General features: G+C 46.6%; 1 protein-coding gene across 2 annotated transcripts in view; it reads right to left on the bottom strand.

Annotated features, from left to right (window-relative positions):
• Ezr (ezrin) overlaps positions 1-20,026 on the bottom strand; it is a 46,014-nt gene that overhangs the window by 15,026 nt on the left and 10,962 nt on the right. The window contains exons 2-6 of one of the 2 annotated variants that reach the window (XM_042702065.1): positions 6,781-6,864; positions 2,345-2,440; positions 1,224-1,498; positions 842-925; positions 390-536 (exon numbers count right to left, since the gene is read on the bottom strand). In XM_042702065.1, coding sequence (XP_042557999.1) covers positions 390-536; positions 842-925; positions 1,224-1,498; positions 2,345-2,440; positions 6,781-6,864 — 686 coding nt within the window. Of the gene's footprint in view, positions 1-389; positions 537-841; positions 926-1,223; positions 1,499-2,344; positions 2,441-6,780; positions 6,865-20,026 lie in introns of those variants that run through there. The other variant, XM_042702066.1, reaches the window with a different exon arrangement.

The following is a 20,026-nucleotide window of genomic DNA, read 5'->3' as shown; positions in this document are numbered from 1 at the left end:
GTACATCACCTTTATAAAAACAATAAAGTATTTAATAAAATATATAGCGGGGTATAGCTCACGCCTGTAATCCTAGCTACTCAGGAGGCTGAGAGCTGAAGATCATGTTTTAAAGCCAATCTGGGCAGGAAATTAAGCCCAATTAACCCCACCAGAAACCCAGAAGTGGCACTGTGGCTCAAAGTGGTAGAGTGCTATTCTTGAACAAAAAAGCTCAGTGACAGTGCCCAGGCCCAGAGTTCAAGCCCCACGACCAACAACAAATAAATAAAAAATTAATATATATATATATATCTTAATCGTCCCCACCCCCAGCAATCACTGCCATTTTTGTCCATTTCCAGGTCTGCTGCTCCACCAGCTAAAGAGAAAGAGAAACTTCAACTCACTTATCGTCTTTCTCGTAAATATTTAGTCCCAGGGCATCAACACCAAGCCAGAGGTCTGTCCCTTTCTTGTTTTTGATCTCAAAGTAGTTGATTCCATACATTTCCAGGTCCTGAGCAATCTTCAAGTACTCCAGCATAGCATTATCTCTAGGGAAGGAAGATGAAGCACAGCGTGATGGTGAGCAACGCTCCAGTCCCCAGACAGTGAAACTTTGACCACGCCTTCACAGACAAGCAATCGCCAAGACGTTCTCTCCTCTTAAGCAAAGGGATGGAGCTCTTTGGACCTGAAGGTTCAGTGGCTTCTAGCCAAACCAAATCCTTCCCCACCCACAAAGGAGCCACCGCCCCGCCACTTGGGGCTAGGCTGGGGGTACCTCATCTCAGGCCTCAGGCTAGCACTACGTGGGGTGCTCGGAGAAGAACGCAGGCCTTTTCTGGCCATCACTCACTTGAGCATGCCACGGTGTTCCGAGTGCCACACCTGGATCCGGTCTTCCCACTGGTCCCTGGTGAGCTTGTGCTGGTCCATGACTCTGGATTGAAGGAGGGAGACACAGAGCCAGGCATGGAGGTCATGAGAAGCCAGTGACTGAGTCACCTGTCTGGTCCCACAGAGAAATGCACTGGTCCTCTGAGGAATAGCAGTGCGTGGAGGAGGCTGGGGCTCAATACTTCTGAGGTCCAGAGCCCTCAGGGCAGGAACAGAACCCCCAGCCTAAAGGAGCACCTGACCTTGAGTGTCCCCCACTTCCTGTCAGGCTCTCCCTTCCACAGCCCTCTCCCACAAGGGATGATGCCCGTGCTCACTTGGGCCAGGTCACCTCTGCTCACCTCTGAGGGATCAGCCTCTCCGAGCTGAGATATCCAGACTTGTGCATTTCTTTGTTATAGTCGCCAAACTTGGCCTGCACAGCGTAGGAGCCCAGGAGCACGGCTGTCTCTGGGGGGCAGTAGATCTCATCGCTGAGGATCCCCTCCTTCACTTGCAGGAAGAACAGCTTCTGGGTGATGTCCTGGATGAGTTCCTCAGACACGTCCTCGGGGTAGAACTTGGCCCTGAACTTGAACTGGACAGGGTTCTCTTTCCTGACCTCCTGAGCAGATACCTGTGTGACACAAGCCAGCTGTCATTACAGACTGCTGGTGAGTGACTCACGAGGGGTCCTCAGCACGGATTTCAGAAGACAGGTGTCCGTTCTGAAGTTCATAGTGTTTGTTCTCAAGTTCATCATTTTAGCACTCAGGATTTTTTTTTTTAAAAAAAGGTCAGTCAGAAGCACTACTGTGCAACCACACTCCATGGGAAAGCTATACCACGGGCCACGCTATCCTTCCCAGCCCTTGTCCACAGACGATCCTGTCAGTCCCACAGAACTCAGATCTGCAGGTGCTCCTCTCCTACGTCTAGCAATCCTGGAACTGCCCACTTGTCAGCCTGGCCCCAGGCTCTGGGACTGAGCCACACTTCCTCCAGATCCTCAAGACATTGCAGAAAGGTGGGACAGGGTGGGGCCAGGTGGAGAAAAAGCAGTTTTCAAAGGAATAGGAAGAGCATATGTTCAGCTGATGGCATCTCTTTATAATTGTTAGTGGAATTACTCAATCTTTGGAATTGGAAGATAATCTATCACATATTCAAACAAAGCAATAACAGGTTCTTACAACACAGAGGGTGATTCATGGTTTCTAAGATTAATCTCACTGGAAAAAACCCCACAAAACGAAGGTCAACTAAAAGGGAGGCTGTTAACCATCACCCAACAAGGGGGGAGCAGGGAGGAAGGCCAGGATCCAATTTCCAGCCCTTGTCCTGGCTTACTGGAAACCTGCAGCCCTCGGGCCTGTAAAAACTTTTACACAAATAAAAAGGAACCAAAAAGACAAAAGAGTTAAAAGTGCTCTGGGCAGAGAAACTCCAATTAATAGCCTGTAAATAGTTAACCCCGCCTTACCTTTTTATCAAGTTTCAACCAGGTAGGAAATCCTTTATTGTCTGTATACTGGAGGCCAAAGTACCACACTTCCCGGAGACCAATGGTCTTAACCACCTGTGGGAGACAGAGGCCCTGGCATGAGAAACGGGACAGCCACCGGCAGCCATGCTGTCCCCAGAAAAGCTCTGTAGCAGCTAGCTATGCCTGTCCTGCCCTGTCTCCTGTGGCCTTTGAGCCACACAAAGTTGTCATCCATGCAAAGGCATTCATCACTATCTTTAAATCTTGTTAACTCTTTCTCCTACTCCTCCAAAGTCTGAATGCAAAGCACGGAACTGTGGGACCCGTTCCAGCTGCAATCCGTGTGCACAGGTGTGTGTCATTCATCAGAAATGCCCATGTGGGAAGTGGCCAGAAGTGATCGGTGCAATGCCTGAGCTCTCTGCTGTCACCAGAGCCTCAAAGACCACTGGCAATCAGGAATGGGACTTAGGAGCAGGGAAGTAGTGGTTCCTGGAAGGAGGGCAGGAAGCAGGGATTGGCTGCTTGGCTACAGATACAACAGAGCCATGTAGGCCTCTGGAACTGAAATTCTGGGAGAGCTGTGGTAGGATCCCCGGTCTACCCAACAGCAAGGACTTCACAACCACCACACAGGGTTGTGTCCTGTGGTGCATTCCCTAGAACACCTGTTGCGGGCTGTTCTCATGAATGTCTTGGAAATAAACAGCAACAGTTGGATATGCAGAACATGAAGTGAGTCCTCCAGCTTGGACACACCATTCTAAATCCCAAGGCATATAATGTAAATCCTCTAGAAAATGTTTAACCATGACTATCCTTCAAATACCATGTTGAAGGAGCAAGAGGGCTGAACACAAGAAACCACACGAGAGGTATTTGCTTAAGGTAAACCCTGCAATCTTCAATAAACACCTGGCCTAGACCGTTTCGCCGTCCACAGGGGCAGATTCTAACGAATGCTCTTGAGCACCTTTTTATTAAGTGCCTACGGTCGATTTGTTCAACCTCTCCTTCCACTCCTCCACCCCAACAGGGAGAATGGACTACACCTAAGATTCTTCCTCACGGGAAGAAAGGAAATTCAGCCGTGCACAGTGTTCTGCTCCCGGGTTGTTTGTGTTTATGGCAGCCGAGCATGGAGAGAGCCAAGACCAGGTCTACCCGATCCTGCTTATTTCCTCTTTCCTGCCAACCTGCCCCTTGTCATCTGAGGCCGTCAAAAAGTGTGCAATTAAGGCCCGCGTGCATAAATGAACAGGTGCTCACTCTAATCAGGTCCTCCCCCTCAGGTCCACCCATAGCCTCAGCCTAGTCCTGAAGGAGCCGGTAAGAGCTCCCGCCCAGATGACCACCCTCTCCATTGCCCTTCAGCACCTACTGACCATTGGGTTCCCTCCTGCATCTGCTCTATGCCGGAACCAATCTCAGCATCCAGAACCATTCTGGACCCCCACGCTCTCAGTGGGAAGCCAACCCCGGCACTCTATCCTAGTACACATCTTCACTAGAGAAATCTACTTCCCATGAAATGATCCTCCCTATCTGTTACTGAGCCTTATTTCTATCACCATGGTAACCTCAAAATGACACACTGGAATTAAAACAACCATCCTTTCATCAATGCATTCCAAAAACATCCCATAGACCCTCCCTTTGGGGGAAACCCCACATTCCCACACAACGCCCCTTATCATTGCTTTCAGGCCTATTCATAGTGGGGGAGAGGGGGCGAAACACTCAGATCCATCTCCAGAGGTCTGGGTGACAGGACTAGAAGAACAAGACAGAGGACATCGGCTCTACCTGACCTTGAGCACCAGCTACCATCTCTTCCATGGCTGAGCCGGAGGCCTGGTGGTAATTTCGTCCAGCCCCTATGTGGCAGCTGGCTGCCAAGATACCTTTCAGGGGGCCTCCCGCCTGGAGTCCTGAGTGGTGGCACTGGGGGCTTCCGCGGGGTGGGCAGGGCCTGGCGCTGAGGCACTAAGAGGATGGGCAGGCTGAGGCGGGAGAATGGCTGCCAGAGCTTCTCCCACTTGGCCCTGAAAAGACAACCTGGGAGAGCCTGGCCCACCACGTCTCTCTACCACTCCGGTCTAGTTGTTCCTCGTGTCCTGCGGTTTCTTTCTCTGCTTTCAGAATGCTCCTCCTACCGCTCACTCACAGGGAACGGTTGTGCTGTCTGGGAGGATGGCTGGGGGACCTGCCAGCCTGGGGTCCAGAGCCAATGCCGGAAGCCAGGCCACTGCACAGGCCACTGCGCCATACAACACCCAGCGGGCTCCACGCAACTTGTCTGGGACTGTCACTTAGGAAAGACCTCAATTCAGCCTCATATGTACAGGCTCACGCCTGTAATCCTACCTACTGAGGAGGCTGAGATCTGAGGATCACGGTTCAAAGCCAGCCCAGGCAGTACATATCTGCTCCTCAGATTCAGCAGTACATGTCTTTAGTCTTGCTATGTGAGGCAGACCCAGGGACAACCTCTAAAGAGGAGTGACTGTCTGGCTGCCCGGACCACGGCCATCCTGCAGGACCAGCTCAGGGTGCGCCCTGGCACCCTGGTCACACCCTGGCACCACGGCTTGGCTGCAAAAGCTGCCCTGCATACCGGGTGCTCCCTTTCTGGAGGAGATGGAGATTGGATTAAGACCAGATGAAGGCACCTGGAGACTCTGAACCCCTGGTTGCCCTCCCAGCCCTTCACATGGGGCGTGGGGGTTGAGTGCAGGCACAGCTGCAGCCAGCAGGATTCTCAGGGAAGCAGGCTCTGGTTCAAGTGCTTTGAAATTCCTCTGCCTCCTGGACTCCTGCCCCTGAGCAGAACACACTTATCCTAGTAAAGTAGGTCCTGCTCACAGCCTGGAGTTGTTGCATGGAAATGCATCGGAGAATTCGTGGTGGCCCGGTGTTCTCATTCAACCTCTGCCATTCCAGGCAGGAGGGGCAGGCGCGCAGAGGCACCTGCCTGCCATCACCAGGTCACTCCAGTGGCGTGGGCCATGCTGTTAACCTCAGTGAGGCCCTGCATGATGGGGTCTGCCAGTCACCAAGCTGCGGGCTAGCACAGAGCATTGTGCTACTTCCCTTGCCACAGTCTCAAGTCTCCGAGTCAATGAAGGTGGGCAGAGGAACAAAAAGGCCAGAGGGAAGTCTGGGTTTTCTAAAACCAACTACGGAGTGAGAGCTAGGGCATCACTCCCTCATTTAAAACATGTTGGTGGCGGGCGCCAGTGGCTCACGCTTGTAATCCTACCTACTGAGGAGGCTGAGATCTGAGGATCACGGTTCAAAGCCAGCCCAGGCAGGAAAGTTCATGAAACTCATCTCCAATGAACCACCAGAAAACTGGAAGTGGCTCTGTGGCTCAAACGGCAGAGCGCTCGCCTAAAGCTGAAGAGCTAAGGGACAGTGCCCAGGCCCAGAGTTCAAGCCCCAGGACTGACAAAACAAAAAACATGCTGGTGAACCGTCTCACTTGAAACCAGTATTCTGCAGCACACTGGGCTACAGGCTTGGCTGACCATTTCCAGTGTTTGCTTGAGAGGAGATTGAGATCTGAGGATCCAGGTATGATGACTTATCTTCAATTAACCACCAAACTACCAGGAGAGGAGCTGTGACTCAAGTGGTACAGTGCCAGCCTTGAGCCAAAAAGCTTTAGAACAGTGTCCAGACTCTGAATTCAAGCATAAACACACAAATAAAAATATAAACAGGAGAGACTAGAGAGCCCAATGCCTCTGGAGTCTTTCCAGGGTTGTCTGCTAGGCAATGGCACGCCCTCCTTGTGGTGCTTGGGATAGCAAAGCTGAACCACAGAGATGGTTTTTAAATAAAGCAGAGACATCCAGGAATGATGAGTTGGTCCAATCTGGTCTGCTGACTATTTGTAAGATAAGAATGGTTTCTATTTTTTAGATGGTGAAGGGTGGGGGAGGAGGGAGGTCATTGTCCCTCTATAGTGTTACTGGAACTAGGCCCTGTTCATTCATTCACAAGTTTCTGGATGCTTTCAATACTACAATGGCAAGATTATACAGTTACAACCTACACTGCATGGCCTACAAGCCTAAAAATTTTTACTGTATGGCCTTTTACAGAAAAAAGTTTGCCAACTTGTGACCCAAAGCTATAAAATCTGTCAGGAATGGCTTTCTGTCCCAGCTTGTTTCAGGAAGACTGAGCCATTAGAAATGACTATGTCTGGAACAGTTGCTGCTAGGAAACAAACCAAGTATCTTAATATTTAACAAAAATATCCGTCCTTTAAAGTGTTCTGTAATGCTATCACGAATGCCATTTTCTCCTTTCCAAAGATGATTTTTTGTCATCTATTGCATCAAGTGGGCAAATCAAGGTCACTCAGCAAACAATGATTTGGAGGCTGCACAAAAGTTTCCCTCTCTCAAGGCGTAGAGACCAACCTGATCAAAAAGCTGCTTTCCGGTGGTATTTGGCTGGATGGCAAACTCCAGCTCGGCATCCATGGTGGTAACTCGAACATTGATCTGCAAGACAGAACAGAACACATCACATTCTTTGCTCTGATGACCTCGACTTCCGCAGGAGCATGGCAGCTGGGGATCCCCTTCCACACCCACGCCCAGACCAGTCATAAGCCACCTTCCACACGCCCTGACTGAACAAGCACACAGAGCCAAGGTCAAATGCGTGACCTCTTTGCTTTAATAAAGGGCTCTCACACGTAGGGCTAGGAGCCTTTTCTTTAACAAGAAAAAAATTTTGTCTGACAAGTGTCTCGTGTTTTTCCACACACTATCTCCTGACCCTCACGATGTGAGGTGAGGCCGATGGGGTGTAGTTTACACTGAGACAGAAAGTGGAGGAGAGAGGACCAGGCAAATGTTCCATGGTCTGGACACCCTTAGAAACCATCCAAATGTCAGAGGAATGTCGGCCCAATGGCCTCAGACACAAGGGATGGGATATTATGAAACTGTTATTATAAAATCTATCATTAGGTACAGCTACATTATTCTAGATATAGTAAAGGTATTATTTTAAATGGTAATTATAGACCATGGAAATGAGGTAAATTGCTTCTCAAGTTAAAAGAAGTGGAAAGCAAAATGGTACACTTTCAAGCAATGCAAATATGCAGGATCCATCTAGACAAGAGAAGGTACAACAGAAGTAGCATTAGGATGGAAGGGTCACAGGAGCTAAGGTGATCTACAATCTGAGGATATGGGAGCCCCTTAACAAGGTTTCTTATGTCCAAAATTTAAAAAACACAAACAATCCCCTCCAACACACAACAAAAACAGGCAAAACTGATTTTGAAGCAGTTTTCAAATTTCCCACTTGAGAAAACCCAGAACTGACAAAAGCACATGCAAACCACTCAGACCTATCCCAAGGAAAACACCAGACACACAGCAGCTTGTCCAACACTTAAAATCAAGAGATGCTGGCTTCCATCACTGAACAGGGGAAATGGTCAGAGCTGGAAAGACATCAGCTTGGACCCTACTACATGGGTAGAGATGTCATGAAGACAGACAGGCGGTGTCTACTGCTGGCTCACAGAGGCCCCAGGACCAGTCAGAGTCACACCACACACACACACACACACACACACACACACACACACACACACACACACACACACACACACACACACACACACACACAGGCTCACTGAGGCCCCAGGACCAGTTAGAGTCAACACACACACACACACACACACACACACACACACACACACACACACACACAGGCTCACTGAGGCCCCAGGACCAGTTAGAGTCAACACACACACACACACACACACACACACACACACACGTGTCCATTTCCACCTCAGCAACAGAATAAGCCTTTCTGAAACATTTCTCCCAACATGCAAGATTGCAGTAACAAGAGTCAGGTGTTGGGGCTGGTGGCTCACATCTGTAATCCTTCCTACTCAGGAGGTTGGATCTGAGGACTGCCGTTTAAAGTCAGCCCAGGCAAGAAGGTCTGTGGAATTCTGCTCATTAATGAACAAGCAAAAAGCTAGTTGTGGAGCTGTGGCCCAAGTGGTGAGTGGAAAAGCTAAGGGATAATGCCCAGGCCCTGAGTTCAAACCCCAGCACTGCTTAAAAAAAAAAAAAAAGAGACTGCAGAAACAGAGATACTTCCAGGTACCTTAACAGCTTACTGGCTAGCATTACTACTAAATAGCAAAGGCAATATTTTCTGGATTTTTTTTTTTGTTGTTGTTGTCCAGTTGTGGGGCCTGAACTCTGGGCCTGGGCGCTGTCCCTCAGCTCTTCAGCTCAAGGCTAGTGCTCTACCACTTGAGCCACAGCGCCACTTCTGGCTTTTTTTCTTTTTGCTTATGTGGTGCTGAGGAATCGAACCCAGGGCCTCGGGCATGCAAGGCAAGCGATCTACCACTGAGCCATTTTCCCAGCCCATTTTCTGGATATTTTATAAACAAAAAGTCTTTTCCCCAAGTTCACATGGTAAACATTGAGGTTTACTGAAAAATGAGTAGACATGTTTTAAGGTTTTTAATCATATTAAAATATCAAACTCTCGTTTCTTTCATTTCCTGCTAGCAAGTTTGGGGTTATTTTTTATTTATTTATTTTTTTAGTTCAATAAAGTAGATCTTATGAAGCCTAAGTTCAAACAAGGACCTCTTTTAATGATGTCTCTAAGGGCATGTATTAGATGGGAAAGCCAGCCAGTTCCAGTCAAGTATTTCTGTAACAAGTCCAGTTCCAATAACACACGCACAGAAACCAACAAGGAGACAGCACTCAGGCACGTCAGGCTCGTCAGGAGGTTGGGGGGGGGGGGGGGGGAGGGGGCGTGTCAGGGCCAGGCAGAGGGGCATGTCTTTCTTCACCCACTGAGAAACAGAAAGAACCACATTAACTGATCTGCAAGCCACTGCCTGGTTAAAATAAACAGGAAAGACCAGACTCAATGCCAAGAAGAGTTTAGAATGCATCTCCATCACTTCCAAATTTAGGACAGCGAAACAATACCTCCAAAGCCAGTTAAGTATCATGAGAAGACAATAGTAAACATTTTCCAAGCTTGATAAAGCACATTAATAAGGAAGAAAAATATATTAGCTTAAGGTTCTGAATTGGGTTCCTATTTGACTCCAAGTTCACACAACTTGGCCAGGCATGGGAGCACATAGCTATAATCCAAGCTAGTTAAGTAGGAGGATCCTGGTCAGAGGCCAGCCCTAGGTCAAACATAAGACCCTATCTGAAAAAAGCAAAAAGGGCTGAGAGTGTGGCTCAAGTGGCAGAGTGCTTACTCATGAGGCCTTGAGTTCAAATTCCAGTACCAACAAAAAACCAAACCAAACAAACAAACAACCAAGATGGATGGGTGGTTCACACCTGTAATTCTAGTCACTGGGAGGTAGAAAAGTAGGAGGATTGAGATCTGAGGCCTGTCTGGGTAAAAGTGCATGACCTCCGATCCAAAACTGAAAGCCAAAAGGACAAATGTTTGGCTTAAGTGGAAGAGCATTTGCCTAGCAAGCTTATGCCCCTGAGTTAAATCCCCAGGACGTTAAAAAAAAGTTCACACAACTCTGAAGAAAACAAGCAATAAAATACAATGCGTGGTTTTACTGAGGTTGACAGCAGCCACTCAGCACACTTCTTAAAAATTAAGGTCCGCAGAGAAGTGGAAATCAATCCACTTTTACCGTAAGCACTTAATCCAAACAGCAGCAGTAACATGGCAAGTGATTTTTGCCAAGTTTTAGTTGGGCTGATCATTCCACAAAAATTTTATCAACAGGAAGGGGAGCGGAGGGAAATAAAAAAAAAAATTTATCAACACACATACAACACAAGGGTTAAATCAAGTTTTAACAAATAAGGAAACACATCTGAATCTCAACTCTCCTTTTTAATATTTTGGTGTTATGATTCCATGGAGAAAGAAAGAAAGAAAGAAAGAAAGAAAGAAAGAAAGAAGAAAGAAAGAAAGAAAGAAAGAAAGAAAGAAAGAAAGAAAGAAAGAAAGAAAGAAAGAAAGAAAGAAAGAGAAGAAAGAAAGAAAGAAAGAAGAAGGAAGAAAGGAAGGAAGGAGGAGAGAGAGAGAGGGAAGGAGGGAGGGAGAGAGGGAAGGAGGGAGGGAGGGAGGGAGAGAGAGAGAAAGAAAAAAAGAAAGAAAGGAAGGAAGGAAGGAAGGAAGGAAGGAAGGAAGGAAGGAAGGAAGGAAGGAAGGAAGGAAGGACTCAGAGACTTGAATGCAAGCTGGCGCTTGCATTTGGAACAATGTCACAAACTGAGCTGAGCTTCTGGCTCAGGTGGTAGAGCATCTCCCCGGCAGGTGCCAGGGCCTGATTTTAAAACCCCAAAACCATTAAAAACAAACATAAAACAGAGCCACAAATAAAACAAGACTTCATGTTTCTGATGCATAAGGATGGTCCCACAAAGGACCCAAGTCTACCAGCTTCATAAATACCAGCCTACAAATCCAAGACACAAGCTAAGGTTGGAGGCAACAATGCTGGCCATTAGCAAGCTGCCTGTTCTGAAAGCAGCCAGCACACTACAGTTTTCGTCACTTAAACTCTACCCTAAGAATGGCAGTGCACACTGCAGGACTGCTAACAATACTGACAACACCGGTTTGGGGGAAGTAATAGTGAGGATAAGTTTCATTTTGCTCATTTCTTCGCCCCCCTCCCCCCCATAATGCAACCACCTTCGTGATGGTGCTAAGGGTAATTTAATGATTCTTGTCTCCCTTCCAGTCTCTGCCCATTTGAAGCTGAGACATGAGGTCACAGCTGGAATTACAGTGTGAAAACACGTAAGGAACTAGATATAACCATACTATACTACTGATAATGGAAGTTTGTAAGTTCAGGTAAGTAGTACTCCATAGCATGATAATGGAGTTTTTCTACAGCTATATACAATCAGAGTTTTGGAATGACTTGCCTTGGATCCAAGCCAGGAAAACTGAAGATACCTGAACCCCTCAAAAAATAAAAAACAAAAAATAAACGAGGGCTGGGAAGGTGGCTCAGTGGTAGAGCACTTGCCTTGCATGCATGAGGCCCTGGGTTCAATTCCTCAGCACCACATAAGCAAAAAGAAAAAAAAACCGGAAGTAGCACTGTGGCTCAAGTGGTAGAGCACTAGCCTTGAGCTGAAGAGCTGAGGGACAGTGCCCAGGCCCAAAGTTCAGGCCCCACGACCGGACCCAAAAAATATATAAATAAATAAATAAACAAGGGTCTAATGAGCTCATGTGTATTTTTTTTGGGGGGGGGGGGGGGGGGGAGGGCCGGTCATGGGGCCTGAACTCTGGGCTTGGTCGCTGTCCCTCAGCTCTTCAGCTCAAGGCGAGCACTCTACCACTTGAGCCACAGTTCCACTTCCGGTTTTCTAGTGGTTTTATTGGAGATAAGAGTCTCACGGACTTTCCTGCCCGGGCTGGCTTTGAACTGTGATCCTCAGGTCTCAGCCTCCTGAATAGCTGGATTACAGGCGTGAGCCACCAGCTCCCAGCTTCATGTGTATTTTTCATACTGATGATATTTAAGTCAAAAAGGCTCCTACTTTTTTTTTCTGGCCCCAGTCTAGCTGAGTTCCCCCTCACACCCCACCAGCGGGAAAGGTGAGTTTCTCATGTTAAAAAAAATAGTAATAATATTAAAAAATATGAATAAAAAAAGAATATGCTACTGGTCTATGTTTAAAGGGAAAAAAAGAGTCAACAAAAATAGAGACAAACTTGAATTTTATTTCTAAAACAACAACAACAACAAAACGTAAACAACTTGGTCAGTAAAACAAGCAAAATTGTGCATAACACAAAAAACTATTGAAAATGACTCATTTCATAGGTATTTGCACCAGGCAACAACATAAGCATATTTAAGGACTTAACACATAAATCTACCTTTGCCTTAGTTAATGAAGTTAATGGAAATCTGATTATACTGAGTCTACCCACCCCTTTCTTACAAATCTTAAATACATGTTATCTGTGGTTCTTACTCTAGCTTTGCTGAGCTCAAAACTACAGAAGGCCTTAATACCTGCTCCTGAATGTTCCACAGGCCCAAGCCCCAGGCTCCTTCAGTCTACAAACACCAACTGCACACCAGGAGGTGTAGACACTGTGCACTGTGCACCCAGGGCAATGGGATCTCCTGCTCAGAAGATGGCCACCAGGGAGCCAAGGCAGACAGGCTTCAACAGAGCAGCTCTGCAAACGCTGGCGTGTCTGGCCTCAGTCCAGAATCCGTCTTTCTGAGTTATCAAGTGCTTCTGAGCACAAGCCAAAGGTAAGAGTCAGTGGAACAGAGGCTAGAACATGGCGGGCAGAAGACCTGGGTTGTAAAAATGGGGTCTGTACTTTAGTACAGACACTAAGTGGGTGACACTCCCTGCCGCTGGCCTCTGTCACCTGATCTGCAGAAAAGAGGGTGTAGCTTCCTTCCGGTTCTGAAAAGCTGGGTGCAAGGCTGGGGCTGGTGCGGGGGGGGGGGGGGGCGGCCTACTCAGGGGTGCACGTGACGGAGGGGGAGGATCGGGGCCAGCCAGGATTCTGGACAAAGAGCTCACGCCTGTTCTCCATGTCCCAGATGGACAAATCTCCTGGTACAGATGAAGACAGCAGCGGCTGAGCTCTCCTGACACTGCCAGAACTGAAGTCTTTAAAACCCAATCCGATTTTGTTTTGCTTTTTGAGTCAACTCGTTAACAGTTCATCCTGTTCAAGCAGAATAAACCCAGTGTCCTCTTTGGCCAGGCACTGGGCTGTTGAGGACAACCAGCCCTCCTTCTCGGCTCCCACCCCATCCCACCCTTGCAGACATAAACGAAGTGGCCAGAAGCCATCGGGGCAATGAGGATCTCCCAAGCGGAATAGTCTACAACTTCTAAAAATGACCGTGTGTGGCTTCCAGTGCCCTCCCAGCAGTGGCTGTGCAGGTGAGGACATTTATGGGAAGAGGACAGATTTATGGGGGAGAGGAGATCTGTGGCCATATATCAAGGTTTGGTTTCATTTTCTAACCAAACTCACCAGACCCTCCCTCATTCACTGGCTAGCACTCTACCAACTGAGTGGCACCTCCAATCCAGTGCTCTTTTTTCTTATGTAAAGCCTTCTCCTGGGTTTGCTACGTCGATGAACACTGGCTGACAGCAGATGGACCAGTCTGGGCTTCACAGGCTCTTCTGCCCATGGAGGGTTCTCCACAGAACACCCCAAAGAAGCAGGATTGTCCAGAATACACTTTGGTGAATGACTTCTGAATCTTCAGTTGAAGTGTCTAACATGGTTCTAAGAATCTGAGAAACAAAGACTAAGCTGACAAATGAACTATTAGATTTCCTGTGCGACTGCTATCTTTTGGCTCACCTTCCATTATTTTTGTTTGCTTTTTCATTTTTGGTAAATAAATGTAGTCATTAAGGTTTTCCTCTAGAAATGTCTTTTCTCCTGAAAGAATTTGAACTCACTTTCAGACTTCTTGTACATTCCCATTTTCACAGAGTAAATGCAAAGTTTAATAAAAGATCAGAGAGAAGGAACTAATCCAAGATCCAAACTGGCACGAAGTGACTGAGACCCTTAGAGAACCTGATTTAACTTTAGTAGCTTAAAAAGGTGGGGGGGGGCGGTTGTAGTGGCTTTCTTCCATACTCAAGGATCAGGGTAGAAAGGGAAATATGAATGGCAGCATTTGAGTGTTTGAATTTCTGGCAGTGGATTCAGTGATAAGAGGTTCACTCCTATGTTATCATACCTGTTTTATCACACCTGTATTCAAGCAAAACTTGGTCTTTGTAGACCTATCCAATCAGCTGAGATTATACCAAGAGCATGACCTTCTTTTATCATTTGAAAAGCCAATGCTGTTTTCCAACATTCCAGCCTTCTTCCGAAGGTGCCACTTCAGCAACTTTTAACAGCTTTCAAATATTTGGATAAGATCTTTTGAATGCTTACGTACTGCTCTGATTAGGAAGTGGATGTAGTAATGTTCTCTCACAAAAGAGAGAGCTACACAATCACAAAAAGCTCTTTTCAGATGCTGTTTTGGCTCATTCAACTGACTAGAGACAATACAGAAGTTTCATTTTCATGCGGAGTTACTAGTGCTGTTTATTATAACAGCTTTATGGAAATAAAATTTACATATCATAAAATTCATTTATTGGCAACTGGACAACTCAGAGGTTTTTGGTACATCACAGGATTATGCAACCTATACAGTTCTGTACAGTTTTAGAGTAGGTTTTTGTTGTTGTTATTTCAATCTGTTGTTTTTGAAGCAGGGTCATTCTATGGAGCTCAGGCTGACCTTGCATTCCTGATCCTCTTGCCTCTGCCTTCTTTGTGCTGGGATTGTAAGCATATGCCACCATATCTTGCAAGTTTTAGAACATTTCATCGCCCCCAAGGGAAATGTGGTGCCTACTAGCAGCCATTTCCCATTATTCTTAATTCCTCAAGCCCTGGCAACCAATATTTTCTGGCTCTACGGATTTGCCTATACTAAGTATTTCATATAATTGGAATCTTACAGTATGTGGGTCTTTCATGGACTGGCTTCTATCATTTAGTACTTTTTCAAAGTTCATTCACATTGCAGCTTAAATAAGCTCTTGACTCCATTCTCTACCAAATAGTATTCCACCGCGCGGATGTATATGCCTTGCTCTGCCACTTCATGGACATTGGGTTACATATTTTATTAACTTGCTCCCTGTTGCTTTGGTGCAGATAGATACAGCAGAAAAACATATGAGCCTAGATAGTCTAGTTTGAATAAACAACAACAACAAATCTTTAGGGTGAAACCAACATGAAAATGAGGGTAATTTTCAAAACCTCAAAACTTAGTAGTCAAGTTGGGTTTCTGTTCAAAGCTCTTCATCTCCTTAGGAAGGCAGTATCGGCCTCCAAGCAAAAGCCTGAGGAGCCAGCAGCGAGGCACCTGTGACCCAGGGCCTCCATCTCGGCTACCAGGCAGGGGTGGGAGGAGGGCAGCAATCATGGCCCTGAGTGAGCAGCTCCACCAAAGCAGGGGTGACAGCCAGGAACTCCCAGTACCCTCCCTGCAGACCCCGCCCCTCCTCAGATAGCCCAGGGGACCTACTTAGTCTGCATTCCCCACTTAACCACAACCCTGCCAGCACACCGCCACAGAAACCCAACTGAATTAACACTTTTTTCTTTATCTGAACACCTCCTTCCTATCTTAGACTTGTTTGGCTCAATGCTCCCCCCTCTCCCACCTTGGCTAACACACACCCTCTGAGACACACAGACAGACAGACAGATAGACAGACACAAACACACACACACACACACACACACACACACACACACCTGGTTCCTGCTGCCAAAGGACATGGGTCATCCATCATGTCTGATAACGCTGGGCATTAGGAGGCCTCCCACCCTCTCCCCACCATTTAAACATGGCAGGCTCCGGCTCCCAGAGCTCCTCCAGACCTCTGAGGCTCACGCCGGAGCACGGAGAGCTGATTAACACCGTTTCCTGGACTTGGTCAGGACGCAGCCATTGGAAAAGGTCTATCAATTTACATCTCCCAAGTCTAGTGCTGAAGGGAGAGCGACTAGCATAGCCAAGATGGAGAAAGTCCCAGCTCCTGCTGTGTAGACCAAGGCACTCACAGCTGCTAGTAAGATCCGCCGCTGGAAAATGACTCGGGTGTCTCGAATTCCCACACATCGCTCTTGAAGATGGCTTTCCTTCACCAAACCCACACCAGAAGGGCAATTTTAGTATCCTCTGTATCCTGATTCCATGTAACCTTGGAGGAAGACACAAACCACATCTCTGCCAACAACGTTTCAGCCATCACAGGGTCTTAGGACACACAGTGGTCCTTTTCCACCAAGGCTGGCTAACGAATCACCAGCTTCTGCAACACATTACCAATAACTCAGCAAACCATAACCGGCCGGGTCCAGAAATGAAGACTCTCACCCGCTGGCAGGTAGACTCTTTGTGGGTTGGCTTTGTTTTTGTTGCTCTTCTTCCTCCCTCTTACCAGCCCTTCCTTCTGAGGATCTATAAGAGCAATGGTTGAATTCTTAAAAGATAACCACTGTTTATCTACTACTCCCAAACAAACGGTAACTTTCAAAAGCTACATGTGAAAAATTACAACCTAATGACTGTTAATATAAGACACTACATTACATAAAACAGGGGGTACTTGAACTCCACTGACCAAGTTTTACATTATTACGGTTTCTAGTAAGTGTAGAGCTAAACATTTCATTTTAATGCCTCCAGTTATATGTTATTCTTTTTAGAAAGAGCCAAAATAAGAACTGCTGTGCTAAAGATGTTGATGGAAATCACACAGAAAAGATGAGTAACACAGAAATTCAGCCAACTTTTCACTAAATGAGCAACATCTCCAAACAGAGGCTCATAGCTATAATCCTAACTGCTCAGGAGGCTGAGATCTGAGGATCGTGGGTTCAAAGCCAGCTGGGCACATACACACACAAATCTAAATCAACCCACCACAATTTAGAGCCTTCTGGATTAAAAGCCAATCCTGCCTGTTACCCCCAACTCCTCACTTCCTTCTTGAGAAGGATGTGTTTAAAAGCACTGTGGTTAGTATTTGCCCAGGTGCTAATCACTAATGAAAAGCGATTTCTCTAACTTTAACTCCTTGAAAAACTACTTGGCTGTAACTAGAGCCTCTCAGTTCACCTCAAGTACGGTCCTTTCTGTAGGTTTAGGAAATAGTATAAACTTTCATTGAAAGGAAACTTTGAACAGTCACTGTCTCAAATTGTTCAGAGCCAGCAGGACTGGCAAAAAGTAAGGTCACCAAATTCCACAAATGTTCATTGGAAATTTTGCGGGGGAATGTATTTTTGCAAGATTCACATTTATATCCAATTATTTACAAATGCCTCATAACTGCATTCTGAATACTGGTTAACTGACAAGTTTTTTTTTTTTTCCTTCCTCTAAAGCACAGCAACCAGAGCCCAGTGCTAATGGCTCATGCCTGTAATCCCAGCTATTCAAGGAGGCTGAGATCTGAGGATCACGGTTGGTAGCTAGCCCAGGTGAAAACTTCATGAGACTCTTATCTCCCATTAATTTATTAAATTAATCATTTATTAAATAATTTAATAAATGATTTAATTATGAAATAAAATAAAATGAATAAAAATAAAGCAAAACAATCCATACATTTTATCCTTGGCCTGGGGTGGGCCTGTCCAGTCCAGTTTCCTGGTACTAATTTCATGTTATAGAGAGTACACAGTACTGTAAGAAACTTCACAATGAAAACTGACACGGGACTCCAACCACTTCCTCTTCCCAACTCCGTTTGCCACTCTAACCCCCAGTTCTCGGCGAGGCTAAGATGTAGAGCCGAAGGCCTACACGTGCGTTCATCACAGGGAACAACCAGCTGTGGTCTATCTACACTGTCAGATTTGCTACCTAAATGTATTTTAAATAGAACCAAAGCAGTGACCAGGTAGAACTATTTGTAGGTGCCTCCAAATGGGTACTGCTTTGGATAAGGTTGTCCTGGTCTGACAGTCTTCTTTTGTGAGACCAGAGTTGCACAAGCTGGTCTCAAACTCCTGATCCTCCTGTCTCAATCTCTCAAGCAGTAGGTAAGCCTCACCTGGTAAGTGTGTGTGTGTGTGTGTGTGTGTGTGTGTGAGAGAGAGAGAGAGAGAGAGAGAGAGAGAGAGAGAGAGAGAGAGAGAGAGACAGAGACAGAGACAGAGACAGAGAGAGGGAGACTATTGGGGGCTTGAACTCAGAACTTGAGTCTTTTTTTTTTTTTTGTCGGTCGTGGGGCTTGAACTCTGGGCCTGGGCGCTGTCCCTCAGCTCTTCAGCTCAAGGCGAGCACTCTACCACTTGAGCTACAGCGCCACTTCTGGTTTTCTGGTGGTTTATTGGAGATAGGAGTCTCACGGTCTCTCCTGCCCGGGCTGGCTTTGAACCGCGATCCTCAGATCTCAGCCTCCTGAGTAGCTAGGATTACAGGCATGAGCCACCAGCGCCCGGCAGAACTTGAGTCTTATTCAGCTTTTTTCATTCATAGCCAAGGGTGCTCTACCACTTGAGAACACCTCCCACTTCCAGCTTTTTGCTGGTTAGTTGAAATAAAAAGATTCATGGAATTTTCTACCCAAACTGGCTTTGAAGCTCAATCCCCAGAGCTCAGCTTCCCCAGTAGCTGTAGTATAAGCCACAGGCACCTGGCAAACCCACTTTTTTTTTTGTCGGTTGTAGGGCTTGAACTCTGGGTCTGGGCGCTGTCCCTCAGCTCTTCAGCTCAAGGCTAGCACTCTACCACTTGAGCCACAGTGCCACTTCTGGTTTTTCTGATGGCTCATTGGAGATTAGAGTCTCACAGACTTCCCTGCCTGGGCTGGCTTTGAACTGTGATCCTCAGGTCTCAGCCTCCTGAGTAGCTAGGATTACAGCGCCCAGCTTACCAACCCACTTTTCAATGAATGAGGAAACTGAGGCTCAGAAATGTTTGTACAACTTTCTCCATTTCTGCTAATCAAAAGTATTTACACGTGTAACTCTCAATGCTATTCTTAAGATTTTTTTCTTGGGCTGTTTTAAACAACTGAACTGAAAAAGTTGGTATTTCTAAATTCCAGAGTAAAAAAGATGTGAACTTTTCTTTCATAGATGTACCTGTGAGTCCAAATAGACAAACGCTGTCCCCTCACCTCAGCGCATGCCGGAGGGTCTCACGTCCTTCTCAAGAGCTCCTTTCTGCCTGACAGTAAGCTGGTTCTTGCCCCCTACCCACTGCTTCTTGTCAGTCAGCCAAGGTTGCTTAATGAACACCACAAAAAGCAGCCCAACCGGTCCTGTTTGTACTCACTATGATCCGAGAAAATCACCTCCCTAGAAGAAGGAACTTTCTGAGCATTCACATTAAAAAGAGTCGGATCCCTCCCCCTTAACACCCGGCCTTCTGAGGTGCTGAGCCCTCCACGCCTGGTCCCAGGTTAGACACTCCTGCCAGAAGCGGGGAGAAGCTGCAGGTCCCAGGTTAGACACTGCTGCCAGAAGCGGGGAGAAGCTGCACCTCAGTGCTCGCCCAGACTCACCCCAAGATCACTCCTGAGGTCACCCCACGGGCCATGTCTGTGCGGCAAATTCACCCTGGGTCAATATTTCCTGACCTGCCCCTCTACTTACACCTGCTTTCAGCCTTCTTTTTCCATGAAACTTCTTCCACATTAGAAATGACATCCACTGCCTTTGCAAACTCAATCCGGAAACTTAACTTGAATTATTCTTAGACAATACTCTTCCTCAGAAAGGAGAAAGAATATAAAGAATACCTGCAAAAGCTACCCTTTCCAGAAACATAAACAACCTACATCTTCCTCTCCCCACCTCAGAGCAGACAAGAGTTTTCCCCTCAAGGTCACTTTCTCTTTATCTAATAAAGTTGTGTCTTGATCATGTGACTAGGTTTACTAGGTATGCCCCACAGGCTCCCTACCAACTCAGTGCGCTCAAATGTGGAGTTGATTATATACACAAAACTCAGGATCTTGTCAAGAAAAAAATAAAGGACAGGGCAAAGACGGCTATTACACACCTTGTTGGTTTTTAATTCCAGGCTCACAAAACATAGGAAACTAAAGGAGGCAG

Source organism: Dipodomys spectabilis, unplaced genomic scaffold (genome assembly GCF_019054845.1).
Source record: "Dipodomys spectabilis isolate Male_0828 unplaced genomic scaffold, ASM1905484v1 ptg000302l, whole genome shotgun sequence".
NCBI classification, from domain to species: Eukaryota; Metazoa; Chordata; class Mammalia; order Rodentia; family Heteromyidae; genus Dipodomys; species Dipodomys spectabilis.
Note: the sequence above shows the minus strand (reverse complement) of the source record. Positions and strands in the feature narration are given on the sequence as shown.